Consider the following 18,555-nt stretch of genomic DNA (forward strand, 5'->3'; position numbering starts at 1 on the left):
AATGAGTAGGATATTATCAATTATTTTTCTTTCCTATTTTTACGTTTATTACGTTTTAAGCATTTAATCCCTTACTTGTCCCTCAAGTCATTGTCATGCCTCTGACAGAATACGCATTGATGGTTTCCACAAATTGAATATGTCAATCACAGGGGCACTCAGTGTGGTCTACTGCGTGGTCCTTACTCCGCCCGGATGTCTAAATGTTGGTACCTCCTTTTTTTGGATGAGCAAAGCTCGATTTAACTTTCTTTTTTATCTCAAAATTTTTTGGGTCGTAGACGGGTTAATAATAGTCAAAAGTTCACACATTGTGCGCAAACACTTTCTGTGCCATGTTTACGCAGAGTCACACACATACAGAGACACACATGGAAAATTCTTGGCCAACTTGCGTTGCTTTGGCCATTCATTGGCGATGACTTTGTTAGCTAACGGTACTTTGTAGATTTTTATGTGCAAAGTTGAAAGGCATATGCGATAAAATAAAAGGAAGTATAAGTATAGAGTAGAAGTAGCTAGGTAAAAGCGATTGTACAATGACTGTGTCTGGCATGACAAGGACATTGGCTATTATCTTGTTTTTGTCACGAAAACAGTTAAAGAAGGTTATTGATAGGTACACATTGCACACTGCTCGGACATTGCAGTGATGAATTGCTATAGTTGGAAGAGAGAGATACGATATACATACATATATGTATTTCTTCTTGGTTAAATTACTTGGGAGAACAATGAAATGCCATGGCAGGGCTCCGGCCTGCTCTTAATGGTCTCTTTGACACCTCCCACAGTGTGAAAATTCACTCGACCACGCCCCCACACACACACACACACACACACAAACACACAGCCAGAAGCCATTTATATTCAGTCAATTGTCATATTTAATTAAATACCCACACCAGGTACGTACTATCTGCAAATAGAAAATTTAAATTCAACCGTCATCAAATTTAATTTCTATTTTGACCCACTTGACAAAATGCCAAAACTTGATTAAGAATTTATGAGAATGCCGTTGAGATTTTGCCAAAACACCGACCGGAATCCAAATCAACAAATAAACATTTTTATGTCACCTTTTTCAACTTTGTACAAAATTTCTCTGTGAAATGAATCAAATACAAAGACTACATATAAGATACCGGCAAATAACATTGAGTGCGGCCAGATTATGGGTACGTTTCACCAGTGATCAGGGATGCGCCAAGCAAAAAGCAAGTAATCTATGTAAACAGGAAGCAGAGAAATTTAAGAAGGTCAGTGATACAGACAAGCCAGAGAGCCAACGCCCGAAAGTCACTCGAATAGATGGTGATGGAGTTGGTTGTGAAATGATTGAATCATTGGTCAAGGTTTTTTCCACCGTACAAGTACCAATCGATTGGGATGTCTTTCATGAGCATAAAATAAATTCCGCGGAAGGCGAGGACGTCTCGCCCAAATTGCTGGAGTCCCTATGTCGAAATAAAATAGGCATTAAGGGTCCATTCGAGAGTGGTCCTTGTCTCAGAAAATTGCGCAAAAAATTTCAATTATTTGCCTTTGTGGCAGTGTGTCGGAATCTGGAAGGGCAGAATACTCGATACGGCAAATTGGATTGTCTGATAATACGCGATCAGGTGGAGGGCGAATATTCTGGTATTGAGCATCGTGTAGTACCTGGTGTTATGCAAACCATTAAAGTAAGCACAGCTGAGGGTGCCGATCGCATGGCCAGATATGTCTTTGAATATGCCAAAAAGAATAATCGTAAGAAGATCACAGTGGCCCATAAGGCAAACATTATGCGATTAACAGATGGCACCTTCTTATCGCCAATGCGCAGAGAGGCAGCCAAGTATCAAGATGATATAATGTTTGAAGAACGCTACCTGGATACAGTATGCCTGGCCATGTTGATGAAACCGGAGAGAAAGGATGTTCTTGTTGCCTCTAGCATGTATGGAGATGTGTTGACCTTTATGGCTGCCAGCATAATGGGCGGGCCAGCTTTATGCCCCGGCTTTGCTGTCGGTCCCATGGGATTGATCTATGAGCCAATAATACATACGAATACAAATATAGCCGGCAAGGATATAGTCAATCCAACAGGCATGCTGCTCTCTGGTGTACTAATGTTGCGTGAGATGAAATTGAATGAATACGCTGATAAAATTTGCTGCGCCGTGAGTACCGTCTTTAGGGAGACCGATTGTCGGACAAAAGATCTTGGCGGTAAGGCAAAGTGCTCGGAATTCACTCAACTTGTGTGCGATTGCCTACCTCAAAGTTGAAAAAACAATAAGTTCATTCTTTAGATTAAACAAAATAATCAAAATAAACTTCTGCTGAAACAATTTACCATGTGGTAATTCCCTTAGTATCGTTCTCTTAACTAAACACACATTTATAATATGTAATTACCGTTGCATTTAATTCACTTTGGCCATTTGGTCAATCCTTACTCTGCCCATAAAAGTAGCGGCCATTTGCAAGGCTATCGCAGTCGTATATTTATATGGCCTTTCTACTGCTTCTGCTTGTCCCAGCGAAATTTCGACAGATTTATGACCACCAGATGCAGTTTCCTCTTTTTCGGCTCTTAATTAAGTTGCATTTGTGGGACCTGCACATGGCATGAAAGCACAAGGTTGGTGCTGCTGGTGTTGGAAAGGAAGGAGACACAGTGCACTCTACTCTTGATAATAAAAACACATGTTGACATCTCGCCGCAGTGTCACCTCCACCTATTAAGTAGAGGGTCGAGGGGGAGTAGAACCAGCTCCAGATCCGGAAGATGTTTCCCATTGAATTTTAACAGAGCCAAAAAAGAATAAGTAGTTTTGTTGTTCTCTGGTTTTACTGTCGTTTAAGCTTTTGGTACATTTTCGTTTACGGTTTCTGTCATTTCACTGTTCTGCGTCTCTCCAACACCAACATCCAACCATCCCATTATTCTCTTGCTATTACCCATTCTCTCCATGCTCCTCTCTCCTTTGGGCCTATTAGTCCTGGCCGCCTTTGACTCTTGTAGTTTCTGCTTCTTTTGTTTGCTTGAAATTGGAATGTCATAAAAGTGGACTTATTGGTATATACATATGTGTGTGTGTCTGCGTATGTGGGATAGCGTGTGTATGTATCGTGTTGCTTATTTAAAAATCATAAAAAGACAAGAGACCAGAAAAGAGGCAGAGCATTCTGTTGAGCCTTGTGCCTTATCCTTGGCGCCCTTACGTATCTGCTGTTTGTCTGCGTTGACTTCCGGTTCCGGATGCGCGTTTGGCATTGCTTTTCTTCCTTTTTTCTGTCGCTCTTTCTCTCTCATTCCCTTTTTGACATTCTATCTCTTTCCTTTACTACGTTTTTTATTACATTTTCAGTGCACATGTATGAAATATACATTTATGGTTGCGCAATTCACATTTTGGTCTTTGACTTTTAATGGATTTCTGCAGCAGTGGAAATACAAAACTCAATAAAAGATTTAGACAAAAGATTCATTTGTATTTATATGTTTGAAACCCTCGTTCTTAAAAATTTACTTGCGACCTCTCCTCACTATAGGTAAAGCCTTCATCAATTCGACTATTTAGATTCTATAAGTTTCCATTGTTCCAGATTATTCATACTTAAGATAGTTCCAACCCTTTAAACTTTAATACTATTTCTTTCCAATACTTTACAAAATTAGTTCGCAAAGAAACAAACGAATCCTGACCAGCATATTTATTAAAATCTGATACTTCTTTTAATGGTCGATTTTTGCAATCATACAAGAATTATATAAAAGAATAATAATCCTAGACCAAGTACAGTAATTAATTTCTATCGTCATGGAGACGACCTTGACTGAGCCCTGAACCGTTTGAACAAGTCATATTCTGAAATATATTGAGAAATCAAGGGTTAAACAATTTGATTTAATCATCGTCGTTCAGTCGACGGAGTATAATGAATTATTCATTTCCTTCTTAAGTATTCAAATGGAAATGGTTTGGTAAGGCGTTTAAGAGCAGCACTTGCGGTTGAATTTCGACACGTATACACATACAATTAATGTAAAAGTCCTTGAATTTTAATAAAGTCACAAAACTTTATATATATATATTGAAAGGATTCAGTACATTTCTCTTCTGAAAATTCGTTTGATACGATCCCATTTTGAACTTCTCTTTATCGATACTAGCCAGGACAAAGACTAACAATGAAGAAATGCAATGATTAGGAAATTTGGGCATTAGTGCATTGTAACTTACCATTCTCGACGACTGCTTAGTCAATGAAGCAGAATTACCCCAAAAGCGACAGTGTTGCTTTGTAAAATGCTCATACATATCAATAATTGAAGGGCGCCAAACCATATAGTGGGAGACATTCAATAAAATTGTACATGCCTCCATCATGGAAAAGACCTGAGACAATGGAAACATGCTAAAGGGTATATAGTAGACAAGCATATTGGAATACTGCTCTTCGAGTCGTGCATAGGGCAATTCCACTTCAATAAATTCACTAATGTCACGATAATGCTGCAACTGGCTGTTCCAAAAACAAAATACGTCCTCCTCATTTGAAGGTCGTGATTCTCCAATATGGAATGATGGGGTTTGATATTTATGTATGCGAGCGCTAGAAAAGTCCTCGTAGTCTTCAGATGATTCAGACGTAAGTTGAACGCTTAAAGTTCTACTTCTTTGGCTATTACGGCTATCACCCATGCGCGCATTCGAGTCCATTTCGACCAGCAAACGCGAGTTTTCTAGTTCCACTTGAGATTCATATGCCTTCCGCGTATAAATTTGTAAAATCGATCCGCGTGAGAACTTCTGAATAAGATAATCGACGGAGCCAATGCATTGTAGTCTACCGTTAACCAAAATACAAATGCGGTCGCATAGTGGCAGGCACTCTTCGAGTGATTCCATTGCCAGTACGACAGTACGTCCCATTTTATGAAGTACGCCTATCATCTGCCAAATCAGTTGACATCCCCTTGGATCCACTCCTCGAGTTGGTTCATCCATCATTATGACCTGGTTACTAGAGATCACGGCAACAGCAAGGCTGAGTTTTCGGCAGTCGGCGAAAACCAGATTACCAACGAGGACTTTAAGTTTATCCATAAGATCAAGAGATGTCATTAACCATTCAACCAAATTGATCCTTTCCTTTTTCTTTCGTCCGCTTAGGCGACAATAGAAGTCAAGCAGTTCGTTTACAGTCATATACTCGTACAAGTCGTTCTGCTTCGGACAATATCCGAGGTACTTAAAAGCCTCTTTCGGATTATAACGTACACTTTTGCCGTATACATAAACGTCTCCTTTTTCAATTACACCTATTCCGGCGGTGACCTGAAGGATTTTACTCTTGCCGGAACCAAATCGACCCACTATGCCAAATACCTCGCGGTGTTTGATTCCAAACGATACGCCTTTTAAATATTTAGAATATACGACATCGACAAATGTTAAAGCTAGTTCGCCACGTTCTTTATCATCCAAAGAGCAAATACGCTTGCCCTCCAGAGAAATATCTACATCAAATACAGATGACTTAAACGTATTCCCTTGATGCTTTGAAGTACATTTTCTATGCAGTTTTCTTAGCCAAGGCTTTAAGAAAGTGAATTGCGATATGTTGTAAAAAATGAGACCATAAGCCATGGCCAACAAAATGAGGATAATGAATGGTACAAGTACACCGGGATACTGGAAACCGAAATAACTCGGTACATCATAAGTTTCGCAAAAACTCATTTTTGCCCCACAGAGACGCCTAACGCTTTGGTTAATAGCTCCAAGAACATGCAATTGGCGCATGCCATGAACTAGAAGAAAAGAAGGTGACCAATACAACAAATACTGAATAACGTCAACGTTTGCATCAAGCACACGCTCAATGCCGGGTCCTGCTACAATCGGCAGCAAACTGGTCCCCGTCAGGATGAGGAACGTTAGTAGGTAACCAAACAGCATGTTCTTGAACTGAAAACTTAGCAGATAGATAAACGGCAACACAGCCAATCCAAAGATTTCGAAGAGCAACATCATTATCGCTATAAAAGTACTATCATTGTATTCCCTAGTGTTGTTATCGGCTTTGAATAAATCATTCACAATGATAATGGCAATTAGGGCTACAATACAGATGTTATAAAGTACGATATCCCATATAAATTTAGTAATCCAGTACAAATTATAGCTGACTCCGCTCATTAGCTCTAGCATCATTCTACCTGAACGGACCTCGTACACTAAATGAATGGTATACACAGAAACTCCAGCGAAAAATATGAAAAAGGGGAGGGTTCCCATGTTCAAATTCGTATTTTGTTGTAATCTTTTTAAATTTAGGAATTCTCCATAAGTGAATTTAAAGGGATAATTTGCAACTTTTATTGTGGCCTTCGTTAAGTTTGTGACATATTGAAATAACGCATTGTGTATCAAGTTAAGGGAAATGGGTGCGGCATGATTGAGCTTGCCATTCCAAAAACATGTGATTCCGTCCGGATTAAATTCCATGGCTGCCACGTAAAATGTTTCCACTTTCAGAAGGGACATTTGTTGATCTCTAAAAATGTATTGAATTAGTTCGCGCCTACCTTTGATGGTTCTGAATATACTTTCGTCGTTACTGCAAAATCCGGGATTATTTTGCATGTATTGGCTAAACCATATGGCCACTTGTTGGGTAAAGTTTTTTGGACTAAGAAGAGCACTTGATTTAGACAGTACCAATGTTGTTTTATAGGAACATAATGAGAGATCCATTTTCGGCAAATGAACGAGATCAGTGCCTTGTGGACTAATCTCAAAGACAATACTGACGGCAAACAAAAGCAGCCAGAGCAATGGAAGCAGGATATTCTTCCGTAGATATATGAATTTCTTGATTAAAATAGCTTGAAGCTGTAAACGGAGGTTTTTTCTTTTGTCCGGATCAAACCTTAGAATATTTGCAACGGCAGAATTTGGCAGAGAATGAAGCTTCGTATTGCTTTGGATAAACATATCGCGAAGAGTTTTGCGAAATAATGTAAAACTTTTAATATTGTGGTTACCTTTCGTGTTTTCCAAATTCCTCAAAATTAGTGCCAACGCTTTCTCGTTACCATCGGGTATTCGTATGTGCAGCTGTTTGGTATCATCTAACTGCACTTCTAGTCCTGTGGGCATAATACGCTTCATCATTTCCAGCGCCGGATTGTTATCCTCCCCATGTGTTTTTCTACAGTTCAAATAATAGTCATTGCAAAAACTATTCAGCAGTTTTTGAGTTCGCCCGTAACACTGAAGGCGTCCCCAATCGAGTACCGCGATCCGATCGGCCAGGATCACTGCCTCCTCGTGCCTATGAGTACATACAATGATCGCACGATCATGTGCCGCCATTTTTATCATGTCCCACATTCGATGGGAACCGTGCAGATCAAGGCCCAATGTCGGTTCGTCAAGTATAACATCGTGGCATCCACCGCACATGGCACAGCAGAAGCCCAGACATCGGTTCATGCCAAACCCTAACATGTTTACTGGAGTATCTACTAACTCCGGTATATCCAACTTAGCCAAGTATTTGCGGATTTCGCGTGCAATCTGACGATGGTTGCGCATGCCCCGTACATATGTGTAGAAATACAAATTCTCTTTGATTGTCAAATCCCTGAAGGTTATGTCCTCTTTGGGCATTATAGCGAAAGGTTGGTCGAAATGCTTTCCAGTTTTGTAGTCGCTTATGTTCTTGCCATTAACAACTACGTGGCCTGAAGTCATTTTAACTGTTCCAGCTATGATTTCTGCCAAGAGCATTGTTCCTGCCTCTTTTTTACCTAGAATAACAGTGACCTCTTTGGGATGGATTGTCATGGAAATATTACTTAGATATTCAACACCATCAATAGATTTGCTTATATTTATCACTGATATTCCTTCATCGACATTAGCAAGCTCAACGTTCTCAATTGGAAATAATAGTCGTGAAGGGCAGGAGGTGTGACTGGAAGTTGATTCAATGAATGGTGAATCTTGGGAATGTAAAGGCTGACTCTGCATTGTGTCTCCTGATGTAATGAACTTTAAGTGGGACGACGACGACTGGGACAGATTTTCTAACGAAGGACTTTGGAGCTTATCTTTTGACCGATGTTCAATTTGTTCAGGTTTGATCAAATTAATTATTGAGGCACTGTTTGATAGCTCCAGTTTAAGTGGCTTTTTTTGACTTTGATACTTTTGATAGACAGCAACGTCAACATCTACACTTATAGGTTTTTGGCTAATTTGCGTCATTGTATTCTTTTCTACCTTAGGTTCCTTGGGTGCATCAGCTCCAATGCTTACATCACTTAACAATTCACACAGCATTGAATGTGTTAAAACTTTGGATTCTTGTTTTTTCCTGCACCACTTAAATAGGGACTTGATCGGATAGCACCATGCGACCGGTCGTGATCTAACATCAACATATTTGGAAGCTGCATTACCTTCACTGCGTTTGCCTTCTACATAGATCAGAATCAACACGTGAATTACCGCGGATAGCAAAAGCATTGTCGTTACGTGTCCCAATGTAATATAAGATCCGGCAAAGTGCGGAAAGTTAAAGTTATAGCTATGAAGCCCCTCTGCAGTACGCTCCAAATCGAGAATTATGTTCAATCCGATGGCCAATCCTGTATTAAGGATGAGGCAGAAGACCAGTAGGGGCAACAACGACAATCTATAGTAGAAGACCAATATTACTGGAAAAGGCAGATATGTCAGCATATGAATCAGGATCGAACTTATAGCACTCCAACTTTGTTGGACTATAATAGAGCATACCATTAAGGTGAAGGTAATATTAGCCACAATATAGGCCAGCATGAACCTAAAAATGATTACGGGGTCGCTGTATTCATAAATATTTTGCTCCCAGCCACATGATGACAATATAAACAGTGACAAAAATGTGATAAGCAGCTGCAACAGGAAAAGTACCACGAACCAAGCACACCAGTTGAGCCACTTAACTTTCAAAGACTTCATAATGCCCAGCTCCGTTTTATTCGTGATCGATGAGGCCATACTATAGCTGGAGAAGGAATATGAGAACATTACTCCGACTGGGAGTAACAATTTAATAACCACAAATAGACGATCGTAAATGTAACGATGCCTTGGAAATTGCGACATATTAATTAGGGAATGTGCATCTACTCCGCTAAACAAATTTATGTAGGACATAGAAATGGCATGTTGCAGAGCAATAAAACCCTCCTGTATATATCCCGGCGGAACGTTGCCGTAGTTTGAATCTTTAGTTGTTCTATTGTCAGGTTTGCCTGTCACCAATTCAATAAGATCCGGATAAAGTTCATCAGTGGGCCAGAATTTTTCATCTTTTGGGTGCACGCTTCGTAAAGTTGGGGGGAAACGCAATTCATATTCAAGATTTAGTGGAAGTGTTGTTAAATTAGGATTGCCTACAATAAAATGAACCCCTGCCATAAAATGTTTCTCTCGTACCATTTTTTCAAGTTCTTGAACACTTTCGACTCCTAAGCATGGATCCATTTTTAAAAGATCAGTCGCAAAATCAATGACATCATGCAAAGGCTTGGCATTTGGTGTAAAAGCTATTCGTTCAACAAAATTAAGCCCGGTCGTGTTTCGTATGCGTTCGAGGTCTAAGCGCATCCTATCCAGATTATCAATGGGAAATACATCAAATACTTGCTTTGGCACTACCCTTGATTGACCCAGATTGCGAATCAATGTTAAAATGGGTAGAAAGAAAATGGACACCAGAATGATACGCAATATGCGACATTTGTTGTCCATTTGTATGCGCAGCTTCTTCTGCAGGATTTGAGCAAAATTTCGCGTCTTATTCTTAGCCCGATTGGATCTTTGCAATTCTTTTTCCGCATCCCATTCTTGGAACAGCATTCTGTAAAATATCCTAGCATTCAAAGCACTAATAAATGTTCTTCAAATAAATTCACTCAATTGATATAATACAGTATTTGATAGTTTTGGCGTCGGACACTAATAATAATAATTTTATAATCTGTCTGATACTACGTACACTACGTTTAAAGTAAAATTAGTTTTATTTTGAAGGTTTATTAACAATTTATTAACAATATAGTTATATAGTAACTTAGTAATCCACTAAAAATTATTATTGACTCCGCTCATTAGCCCTAGTATCATTCTACTTGAAGGGAACCAAATGAACTACACAGAAACTCCGGCGAACAATATTAAAAAGCAAGTGTGGAATTAGTTCGGAAAATGTTACGTAATATGCTCAGAACTTAGCACGCGGATGAATTATTTCCTTGCACATGCTGACATTCCTGCACCAACAATCCTGGATGGATTTTATTGTTTTACTCTTGTCGCATGAGGCACAAACACTGTAAGCATGTGCGACATTTTTACCTGCAGCTGCAACTGAAATTGCTCTACGATGATAAATGGCAGGCTATGCAATTAAGAATGCGACCAAGCCATATCTCCAGTCGCTGTTCGAACCCCCCGCCCGCCCGTTCCTGCTTTTCCTTTTGCCAGCATTTGGCTAAAAGCATGTAATAAACAATGGCAAACGGCGTTTGAGTTGACAGCGGTAAACTGAAACGGTAATGGCATGTAAACATCGTTTGTATGTGTGGTTTTTGCTCTTGTTGCGATGAATTTCAAAATGGAATAATTAGAGAGAGTTTATTGGCTTAATCCTGCAATTGGTTCTCAGTCTACTTTATATCCACAAACAACCAAAAATCCAATTCTGGCTAGTGCAAGATTGTGTCGAAAATGCCCATCAATCAATAAAAAAACTTTAAAAGCACATTACGTTTATGTCAGGGGATCAACTCATTCTTCTCATTTTAGTTGATTCACACACGAGTCAGTCAGTCACCTGGGCAGTGAGGAAGAAACTACAATAAATGATATGTGTGTATCTTCTATTTAAAATGTCAATCAAAAAAATTGTCTTCACCGTTAAGGAATGTATGTACCTAAATTTATTTTTTTATGTCATAAAAGTCTTATAAATCAAAGACATTGTCTAGCAAGTTTGAAATGGGGTCATATTCTTTTGATCCTTTAGCAAGCGTGAAAGAACGACAACGTTACTCGTTGAGTTCAAATTAATTTTTTTTGGTGTTTCATACCAATTTAAAATGTGCCAAATTGCGATTAAATTAAGACAATACTGGTCAGAAATTGCCTAGAATGCAAACTGAGAAAGTCATGTGGAAAACCCAAAAATTATTTTAAAGATTTTGTTAAAAATCATAAAGACGGTTTCAAACGATTGGAGAGTGTACTTTTCATTTCAAGGAGTGAATATTGGTATAACTGTCTTGTGACTCCAGTTCAATAAATTATCTAGATGTATTAAAAACCAGAGGGCCTTGGCTATATGCACTTGTTAAGTGCTTCCTTCTGTGAATGGCACACATCAAACCAATAATAGTGATAGTGAATTGTAATCATGTTCTCCTGGGCGATGAATTCTCAGTGTTTCTGTCAAAGTGATTGAAAAAAGGCTCTATATGTACATCTAAGTGTGGGCGGGCATATGGCAAAATCAGGCAAAGATTGTACTTATGTTTTTGTCCGCTTATTTACGACTTAAAATCTGAATAATTTACGATGGCAACGATGTGACCAAGTAATACTGAAATGAGAATCTTTACAACCCACACACACACACACACACACACACACACACACACACACACACATAACAGCAAAAGGGAGGATGAGACTGAGGCTATACTTATGTGAGAAACGAAAACTACGAGTAGAGGCTCCAATTCCAAGTAACCCAGTGCTAAAATAAAGCCAACAAAACAGGACATGGTACATTGAATTTGGTTGAAAGCGAGTTGGTTACGATGCTGTCTGTCTGTCTGCCGGCTCTGGCTCCAGTTACGGCTCGGCAATTGTGTGTAGTTTCGAGTACCATCCAAGTATGGGGTGAGATGTTTAGTGGGTCGGTTATGTTATGGTCTGGTTTGGTGCGGTCTGGCAGGGTCTGCGCTTTTGCATAGCTCGCGCTTGGATGAAGCGTAAAAATGGCCAAGAGCTGAAACAGAAAATAACAACAATTGCAATGAACAGATTGCCATGCGACCATCGGAAATGGCAACAGCAGCAGCAGCAAGAACTACTACGACAAACGGAAACACAAAATGCCGGCCGCCATAAAACGGAAGTTAAATTATTGCAATTGTGTTGGCAGATCCTTTTCATAAAAGTGAATTGTGTTGTGTTTCCCTACCTCTCTGTCTTCTCCACCTTAGACAGAGGGCTACTCCAATTTGTAGATTGAAATCAATTTAAAAGTATAGATTCATGTAGGAATTGAAGTGGTTTAATAACTAATTCAATCTACATATATATATTAATTTGGCTGGAGTCTCAGTGTTTTGTTATCATACAAATTTGTTTAGATATGGCAATCATACATATTGTGGTATTATATTGATAAGCATTTTGCTACTCAATTAAGGTATGTCTTATCTGCTTATATGGCTTTCACATTCAGAGGTAAAACAAAGTAGCAGGTTTCATTTCATTAAAAAAATATTTATTAAATAAATCTATATGTATTCAGTTTTGATGATATGATTATGATGAAATTTATTTCAGACGCGCTTCGAATGCTTCTCTGGCCTGATTTCTTATTACTTTACCATTGGTATTCATGGGGAATTCGGTGAAAAATTGTACTCCAGCATTTAGATGCTTATAATCGACCACAACACGTTGGGCCACATGATCGATAATCTTTTGCTCGCTAATTGTGATGCCTTCTTTAGTGATCACTAAAGCGCCAGCAGCATCACCTCTCTCATCACGTACTCCCACGACACAAACCTGCTGCACTTCAGGCAATTCGGCAATGATTTGCTCCAGCTCATTGGGCCAATAATGCTTGGATTTGTATTTTAGTAGATCCTTCTTACGATCAACAAGATACAAATTATTGGCATCATCGAAATAGCCTAAATCACCTAAATTAATCCAACCATTTTGTAAGGTTGAAGCTGTATCCTTTGGATTATCCACATAGCCTTCCCATTTTACACCAATATCAATGAGAATTTCACCGACCTCATTGTGTGGCAAATGCTGGCCCTGATCATCTAGGATTTTTACTTTAATTCCGGGTGCAAGCTTACCAACCGAATTCTCCAACTTGTGATCAATATTAACGGTGACTACACCCGTCTCTGTTGTGCCATAGGAGAACATTATTGCGCAGCTGGGTAGAATTTTTTGGGCCTTCTGCAGCAATGCCAAAGATATCCAACCGCCAATTATAAAAACAATTCTCAATGTTTGCACGTTTTCCGTAGTGGCCTGGGGACTGGTAAATAGTTCATAGGCTTGCCAAGGAGCCATCACAATGGTGGTTATCTTGTATTTTTTTATTAATTCAATCGAATGGGCAGCATTGAAGGTTTCATCGGAAACAATGCGTGTCATTCCATTAAAAAGGCTCATTATGACAGTGCCAAATCCCGTCATCCAATCCAGGGTAGCGCTGGTATACAATACATCGGTGCTAATGCTTAGACTACAAGAAGAATCAGATACATATAGAGTATAGATCAAAGTGTAATCACTCAATTCTTTTACCATGCAGTGCCGGCAACATGACTATTGGATAACGTCACGGCTTTAGGTAAACCAGAAGTCCCGGAAGAACAAAGTATAGCCGCTGTCTGATCAGGACCCACAGCCAGTTTTCGTGGTCTAAGATTAGAGATCCAAGAGTAACATAGGCAAAAGTTCAGTGTCATTAGATTGCACTCACTGATAAATTCTTTCGGCAGGATTTGCCTTTAGCAGATCATCAATACCAAGCACACCATCCACATGTCCCGTAAGAGTCACAATTTTTGGGGACCACTCTTTGGTTATCTCTTTAATGCGCTCGTAGTCATTGCCATCGCAAAACATAATCTTTGGTGTGGTCGTTTTATAGAGTCCGTGAATGACTTTCGGATCTCTTGTATAGTTGACAGCATGGAATGGCGTTGTATTGAAGAAGCAAGCAGCAGCCAAAGGAACCAAATATGTGCTTGTATTGGCAATAATGCCTACAACATCCTCGTGGGTTAATCCTTCGCTCTTCAGAAAGAGTGCAATTCGGGTGGCCCAAGTAAGAAAATCGGCATTGGTTGCCACCGTTCCATCCATATGAGTAATCTACTTTTGTTTAGGATATAATGCTCATCAAATATCTGGATTCCAACACATTTAGCAGACCACTTGGTCAATTTTCTCACCTGAATTACATTGTCCGGCCAATTTTTTAAGTTATTAAATATTATTTGTCCCACTGAACAATTGTCATTGTAAAGTTTAACTCGTTCTTCACCAGTCCAAATTTTAGTCTCCTCGTTATAGAATGTGGGAAATAGAACCTTAGCTGCCATTTTGACCGAATCGAGCTAAACTAGTTGAGTTACTGAGTACTCATTGTTCTTGGCAACACTTCTTATATATGGGTCAAAATTGCTGAATACATACATACACTTACAATATGACCAATATTACGTCAAGTCCAAAGTTTTCAAATATATAAACAACTGCGTATCATCAAATAGATTAGAGGTATAAGTATAAGTATTTCCTCAAAATGCCATGAAATAAAAATCTGCTGATGCCAAAAAAGTTTATCCAATATATACATACAAACAAACATCAGTATATAGATTAGAAGGCATGTGTGTATCTATGTTAATAGAAAAGTATTTCACTCAAAACAATATATAATCAGCTGATGCCAGAGAATTTGCACCCAAATATTATTCTTACCATTGGCAATTGTGTTTCTTATCACCTGTTGCCAAACCAGTTTTAATTTCCGTTCTCAGATGACCATTTATTTGTATAATATATAACAATGCGAGGGTGGTCACTTTGAATTGCTAATCTAATTTCTTCACATTTAGTAAGATTTAATTGATTTTCCGAATAATTATCAATACTATATATTATAGCCAAAACTCTTAAATTGAGATAATTGGATTGGATATTTGATTCATTTCTTTTTAAGTAGTATTAAGACGGCAGTGTATATTTATTTTGGAAGTAATTATTCAGATAATGGATATCCCCTCGTTTTTAAAGATTTATGGAAAACAATTTACTTCAAAGTAGTTAATTATTTTATCTGCACAATTTAGTTATTTTCGTATTAACATTGCAAATATTTCATTTCTATTTTGCAAGAACCCAACAACTCTTTTTTTTTAAATACCTTTTCTAAAATTTTATACGTGACCTTTCAATTCGACTTTTACACTTGAAAAAGTTTGAGGTTCAAAGTTTGTTAAAATAAAATGTTTTCTCTCTATTAAATCAAAAATTCGGTTGCCAATGAGTTTGTAAAACAATTTGAAGTGGAATCACTATTTCCAATAGCAATCATATATAGTTATTTTGGTTAATCCGGCCCTGTAAATCAACTACTTTAAAGTATTAGCTTTTGTAATAGCTTTGTTCGTACGGAAAAAAAGCTTATCTAATTTTATTTGCAGTCTCTTCTGACGTCAAGCAGTCGTTTAATTTTTGTACCAGTAAAAAGTGACCGCCCTTCGCTCTTTTTGTCACTACCTTAATATCTTATATATCTTTGAATTTTCATTTGGGGGTGCACTTGATGAAAGTCTAATGACTATCGGTGTAATCGTATTACCTACATATAATAGTTTTTAAGTTGTAATAGGATGCATGTCGAAAGACTGAAACAGATTTAGTCGTCTGTTGCAATATAATTTTCCGGTAATCGGCTAAGTTTTTCAATGCATTCAATATTGTAAAGCCGTATAAAATAAGTACTGACTCCCCTTTTTGATTACTTCATTATAGAAGCATCTAAAAACGAACGTTCCTAAAATGCAAGTGCAATGTGGGTATAGCAGTTGAAGTTGAAGTTGCTTTTAAATGAAGCGAAACTGGAGCATTTTGTTTTTAGCACGAATTTCATGGTTATAATTGTAATAGTTTTTCAAGCCACGCCCCATTTGGCTATTTGCATGCTGTTTGTGTGTGTGTGTGTGTGTATGAAAAGGGGTGTAGGGGTGTTTGGTCGTTTGTGTGTGTTTCGGAATAATTTATGCACGCCTCGCCTCTTTGCTTCCTCTGGGCGAAGCGAGGCAATTGCCAAGTGCTTAGAGAGAAAGCAGGCAGCGTGTGATGCAGGTTTTGTGACTTGGTAACGCAGTTCAACTGCATGCATACATTTACATCAAATTACAAATACTTTAAAGTGCTTTGTTGCAAAAATGAACAAGCGAAAGAACCGAAGAATGTGAACAAAAAAACAGGAATTTTTCAAGAATTACCATTGAAATAAACAGAAAAGAGCATCTTTGTAAAGCTTTCGAAAGCAACTTTGAACTTTAAGTTGAATTTTGTTGACTACCCCCCAATATCCAACGAATGATGACGTTGTGTCATACATACCATACATAGTTGCGAATTGATTTAGATGTGATTGGTGGTTTTACGGTTACGGACACGGTTAAGTGGTCGCCTGGTAACGCGCTAGTGGAATGCTGCTCAGTCATGCGAACCAGAGGTCGACAGTTAATAAAGCAGATTATGTGTATAATGACAACGCACAACCCAAAAACCTCCATCATGTGTGCGTGTATGTGTGGGAAGTGCACAATTTGGAGGAAATTATCAATAAGGTAACGCCGATTCACTTCCCCTTCGTTGGTCTTGGTCGTAGCCATATCAAAGTCAAATTAATTAACTCCCATCATGTAGTTCAGTGGGCAGGGCTAGTTACACTATCTCTAAAGCTAATCAATTTATTTTAAACTGTTTTGCTTAAATTTAATTAAAAACTAAGCAAAGAATTGTTGTAAAATTGCTTACCAATTTCAACAAATCTTAAAGAAGTTTTTATAGTTTATATAACTAACTATATTCACATATTGGTAATCTGCTCTAGGAAATTCGATGCATTGAGGGGCTTTTAAAGTTTGAAAGTATCGAAATTTACGACTTTAAGGCATTTTCCATTTACATATTTCAAAATTTATACGCTTTTCGCAACGCAGCACTACATAAATATTAATATCTAATTGGCCGATTGACTTAAGATTGGGAAAACTCAAAAGGGTAATTGTAGTCGAGAAATTTTAAATATTTAAAAATCTCAGAGGAAACAGCAAATGCCTCTCCAAAATTCGATTTATGTTGAATACTACAGATTTTAATTTAAAATTTAGATTTTATCTAGTTTTAAAATATTTTTTAAGTGAAAATATTGTTACGTTATTTTTAAAATTTGAAAATATAGACTAGAATGTAAATGAAAATATATCAAAACAAAAATTTTGTGTCTTCAATTCGTTGCATGTATTTTACCCCCTTACACCGCCCATGACTGATTCAACTATTAAAGTGTCTCTCCCCCTGTGTCTATCTCTTTCCCAACCGATAAGAAATATGCATAAAAAAGAAATTAAAATTTTTGTGTCCAAGTGATTTGATTACTTAGTGGCAAAATATTCACCTTAAATTCAAAATGCACCGTGGGGACTAAACATGTACATATGTAGTAAGTACTACTGTTTGTTCGACTCTCTCGACGTAGTCGTCCCTGACCTTAGACAAAATACACGAAAATAAAAACCTCTCCACAGTCAAATTTGCCTGCCTGTGTTGGTTAGGTGGCGTTATCAGTGGAGCAGCAGGTTTTTCGTGCTTATCACACTTGTTGGAGGTCCGCCACGTGCTTGACGAAAGTTGGCCTCGAAACTGTCATAAATCTTTCATACACTCGATTGCGCAGGCGTCGGAAACGTTCCACTGCCTCAGCGTTCCGCAAACATCGCCCCATTCATAAAGATTTGGGTGTTTGGCGATGTTTTTATTTTTGTAGGCGGCAGAAACGACGATGGCAGCATCAGGATGCTGCAACCAGGACCAAAAGCAAAGCATGTAGTCTGTGATCTGAGCGACTTGGGTACGGTTTAAAACAGTTAACTTCGATTCCTGCGACGGAGCGGTTGTAATTTCAAACGGGCGAAAAATTCGTGAAGCGACCCCAAAGATCTAATTCAATTTTGAAAGTGTGTGTGGTTTTTACTGTGTGTGCGTGTGAGAGATATATGTATGTAGAGAGTGACATTTGAGAAATATGATTCAATTACTACTAGCTAATATACTTATGTCGTGACGGTCTTTTGCTTAAGTATTAATAAGCCGTACAGCATCACCCATACGCGCAGTAAGCCCATAAACACACATGCTACATATTAGCCAATTCTTGAGATAAGTAAATAAAGAAAAAGTAAAATTTTTGCCCGTTTAGAAAAAGTTTTACTCAAGTGTTGTTAAGTGTCGCTAAAGTTTGTTGTGAAAGTTAAGTGCGCCCAAGTGAAGTCTACAAAACTCTAGAAACTCGGCCGATATTCGACTCGGTTTTGGCCTTTGCCTACCCAGACACACACCCATACTACGCCTTGGTATTTTGAGTTGAAACTTTTTGGCCATCAACGTCTTTCCTGGACTTTTTCTGGGCTTCTTGCAATTC

General features: G+C 38.3%; 4 protein-coding genes across 4 annotated transcripts; 1 reads left to right on the forward strand and 3 right to left on the reverse strand.

Moving 5' to 3' along the window:
• The first annotated feature begins 1,023 nt into the window (after window positions 1–1,023).
• Window positions 1,024–2,346, forward strand: LOC6639889 (probable isocitrate dehydrogenase [NAD] subunit alpha, mitochondrial). The gene has a single exon (XM_002062844.4). The coding sequence runs from the start codon at window positions 1,116–1,118 to the stop codon at window positions 2,277–2,279; it is 1,164 nt and encodes a 387-aa protein (XP_002062880.2). The 5' UTR covers window positions 1,024–1,115; the 3' UTR covers window positions 2,280–2,346.
• Window positions 2,347–3,859: 1,513 nt separating this feature from the next.
• Window positions 3,860–9,096, reverse strand: LOC124460044 (ATP-binding cassette sub-family A member 17-like). The gene is made up of 2 exons (XM_047010271.1): window positions 4,242–9,096; window positions 3,860–4,183 (listed from the first exon to the last, which is right to left on the reverse strand). Exons 1-2 carry the CDS (start codon window positions 9,084–9,086, stop codon window positions 4,103–4,105), a joined length of 4,926 nt encoding a protein of 1,641 aa, XP_046866227.1. The 5' UTR covers window positions 9,087–9,096; the 3' UTR covers window positions 3,860–4,102.
• Window positions 9,087–9,936, reverse strand: LOC124459986 (phospholipid-transporting ATPase ABCA3-like; the record flags this gene model as incomplete). The annotated part of the gene is made up of 1 exon (XM_047009945.1): window positions 9,087–9,936. A coding segment is annotated over exon 1 (834 nt), but the record flags the coding sequence as incomplete, so codon positions are not given.
• A 2,681-nt stretch (window positions 9,937–12,617) lies between these two features.
• Window positions 12,618–14,434, reverse strand: LOC6639888 (4-coumarate--CoA ligase 1). Its single transcript, XM_015178983.2, is given in 4 exon segments — window positions 12,618–13,569; window positions 13,632–13,748; window positions 13,810–14,204; window positions 14,285–14,434. Coding segments are annotated over 4 exon segments (1,614 nt in total).
• Window positions 14,435–18,555: the final 4,121 nt, after the last annotated feature.

Source organism: Drosophila willistoni, assembly GCF_018902025.1.
Source record: "Drosophila willistoni isolate 14030-0811.24 chromosome 2L unlocalized genomic scaffold, UCI_dwil_1.1 Seg196, whole genome shotgun sequence".
In the NCBI taxonomy this organism is placed as follows: Eukaryota; Metazoa; Arthropoda; class Insecta; order Diptera; family Drosophilidae; genus Drosophila; species Drosophila willistoni.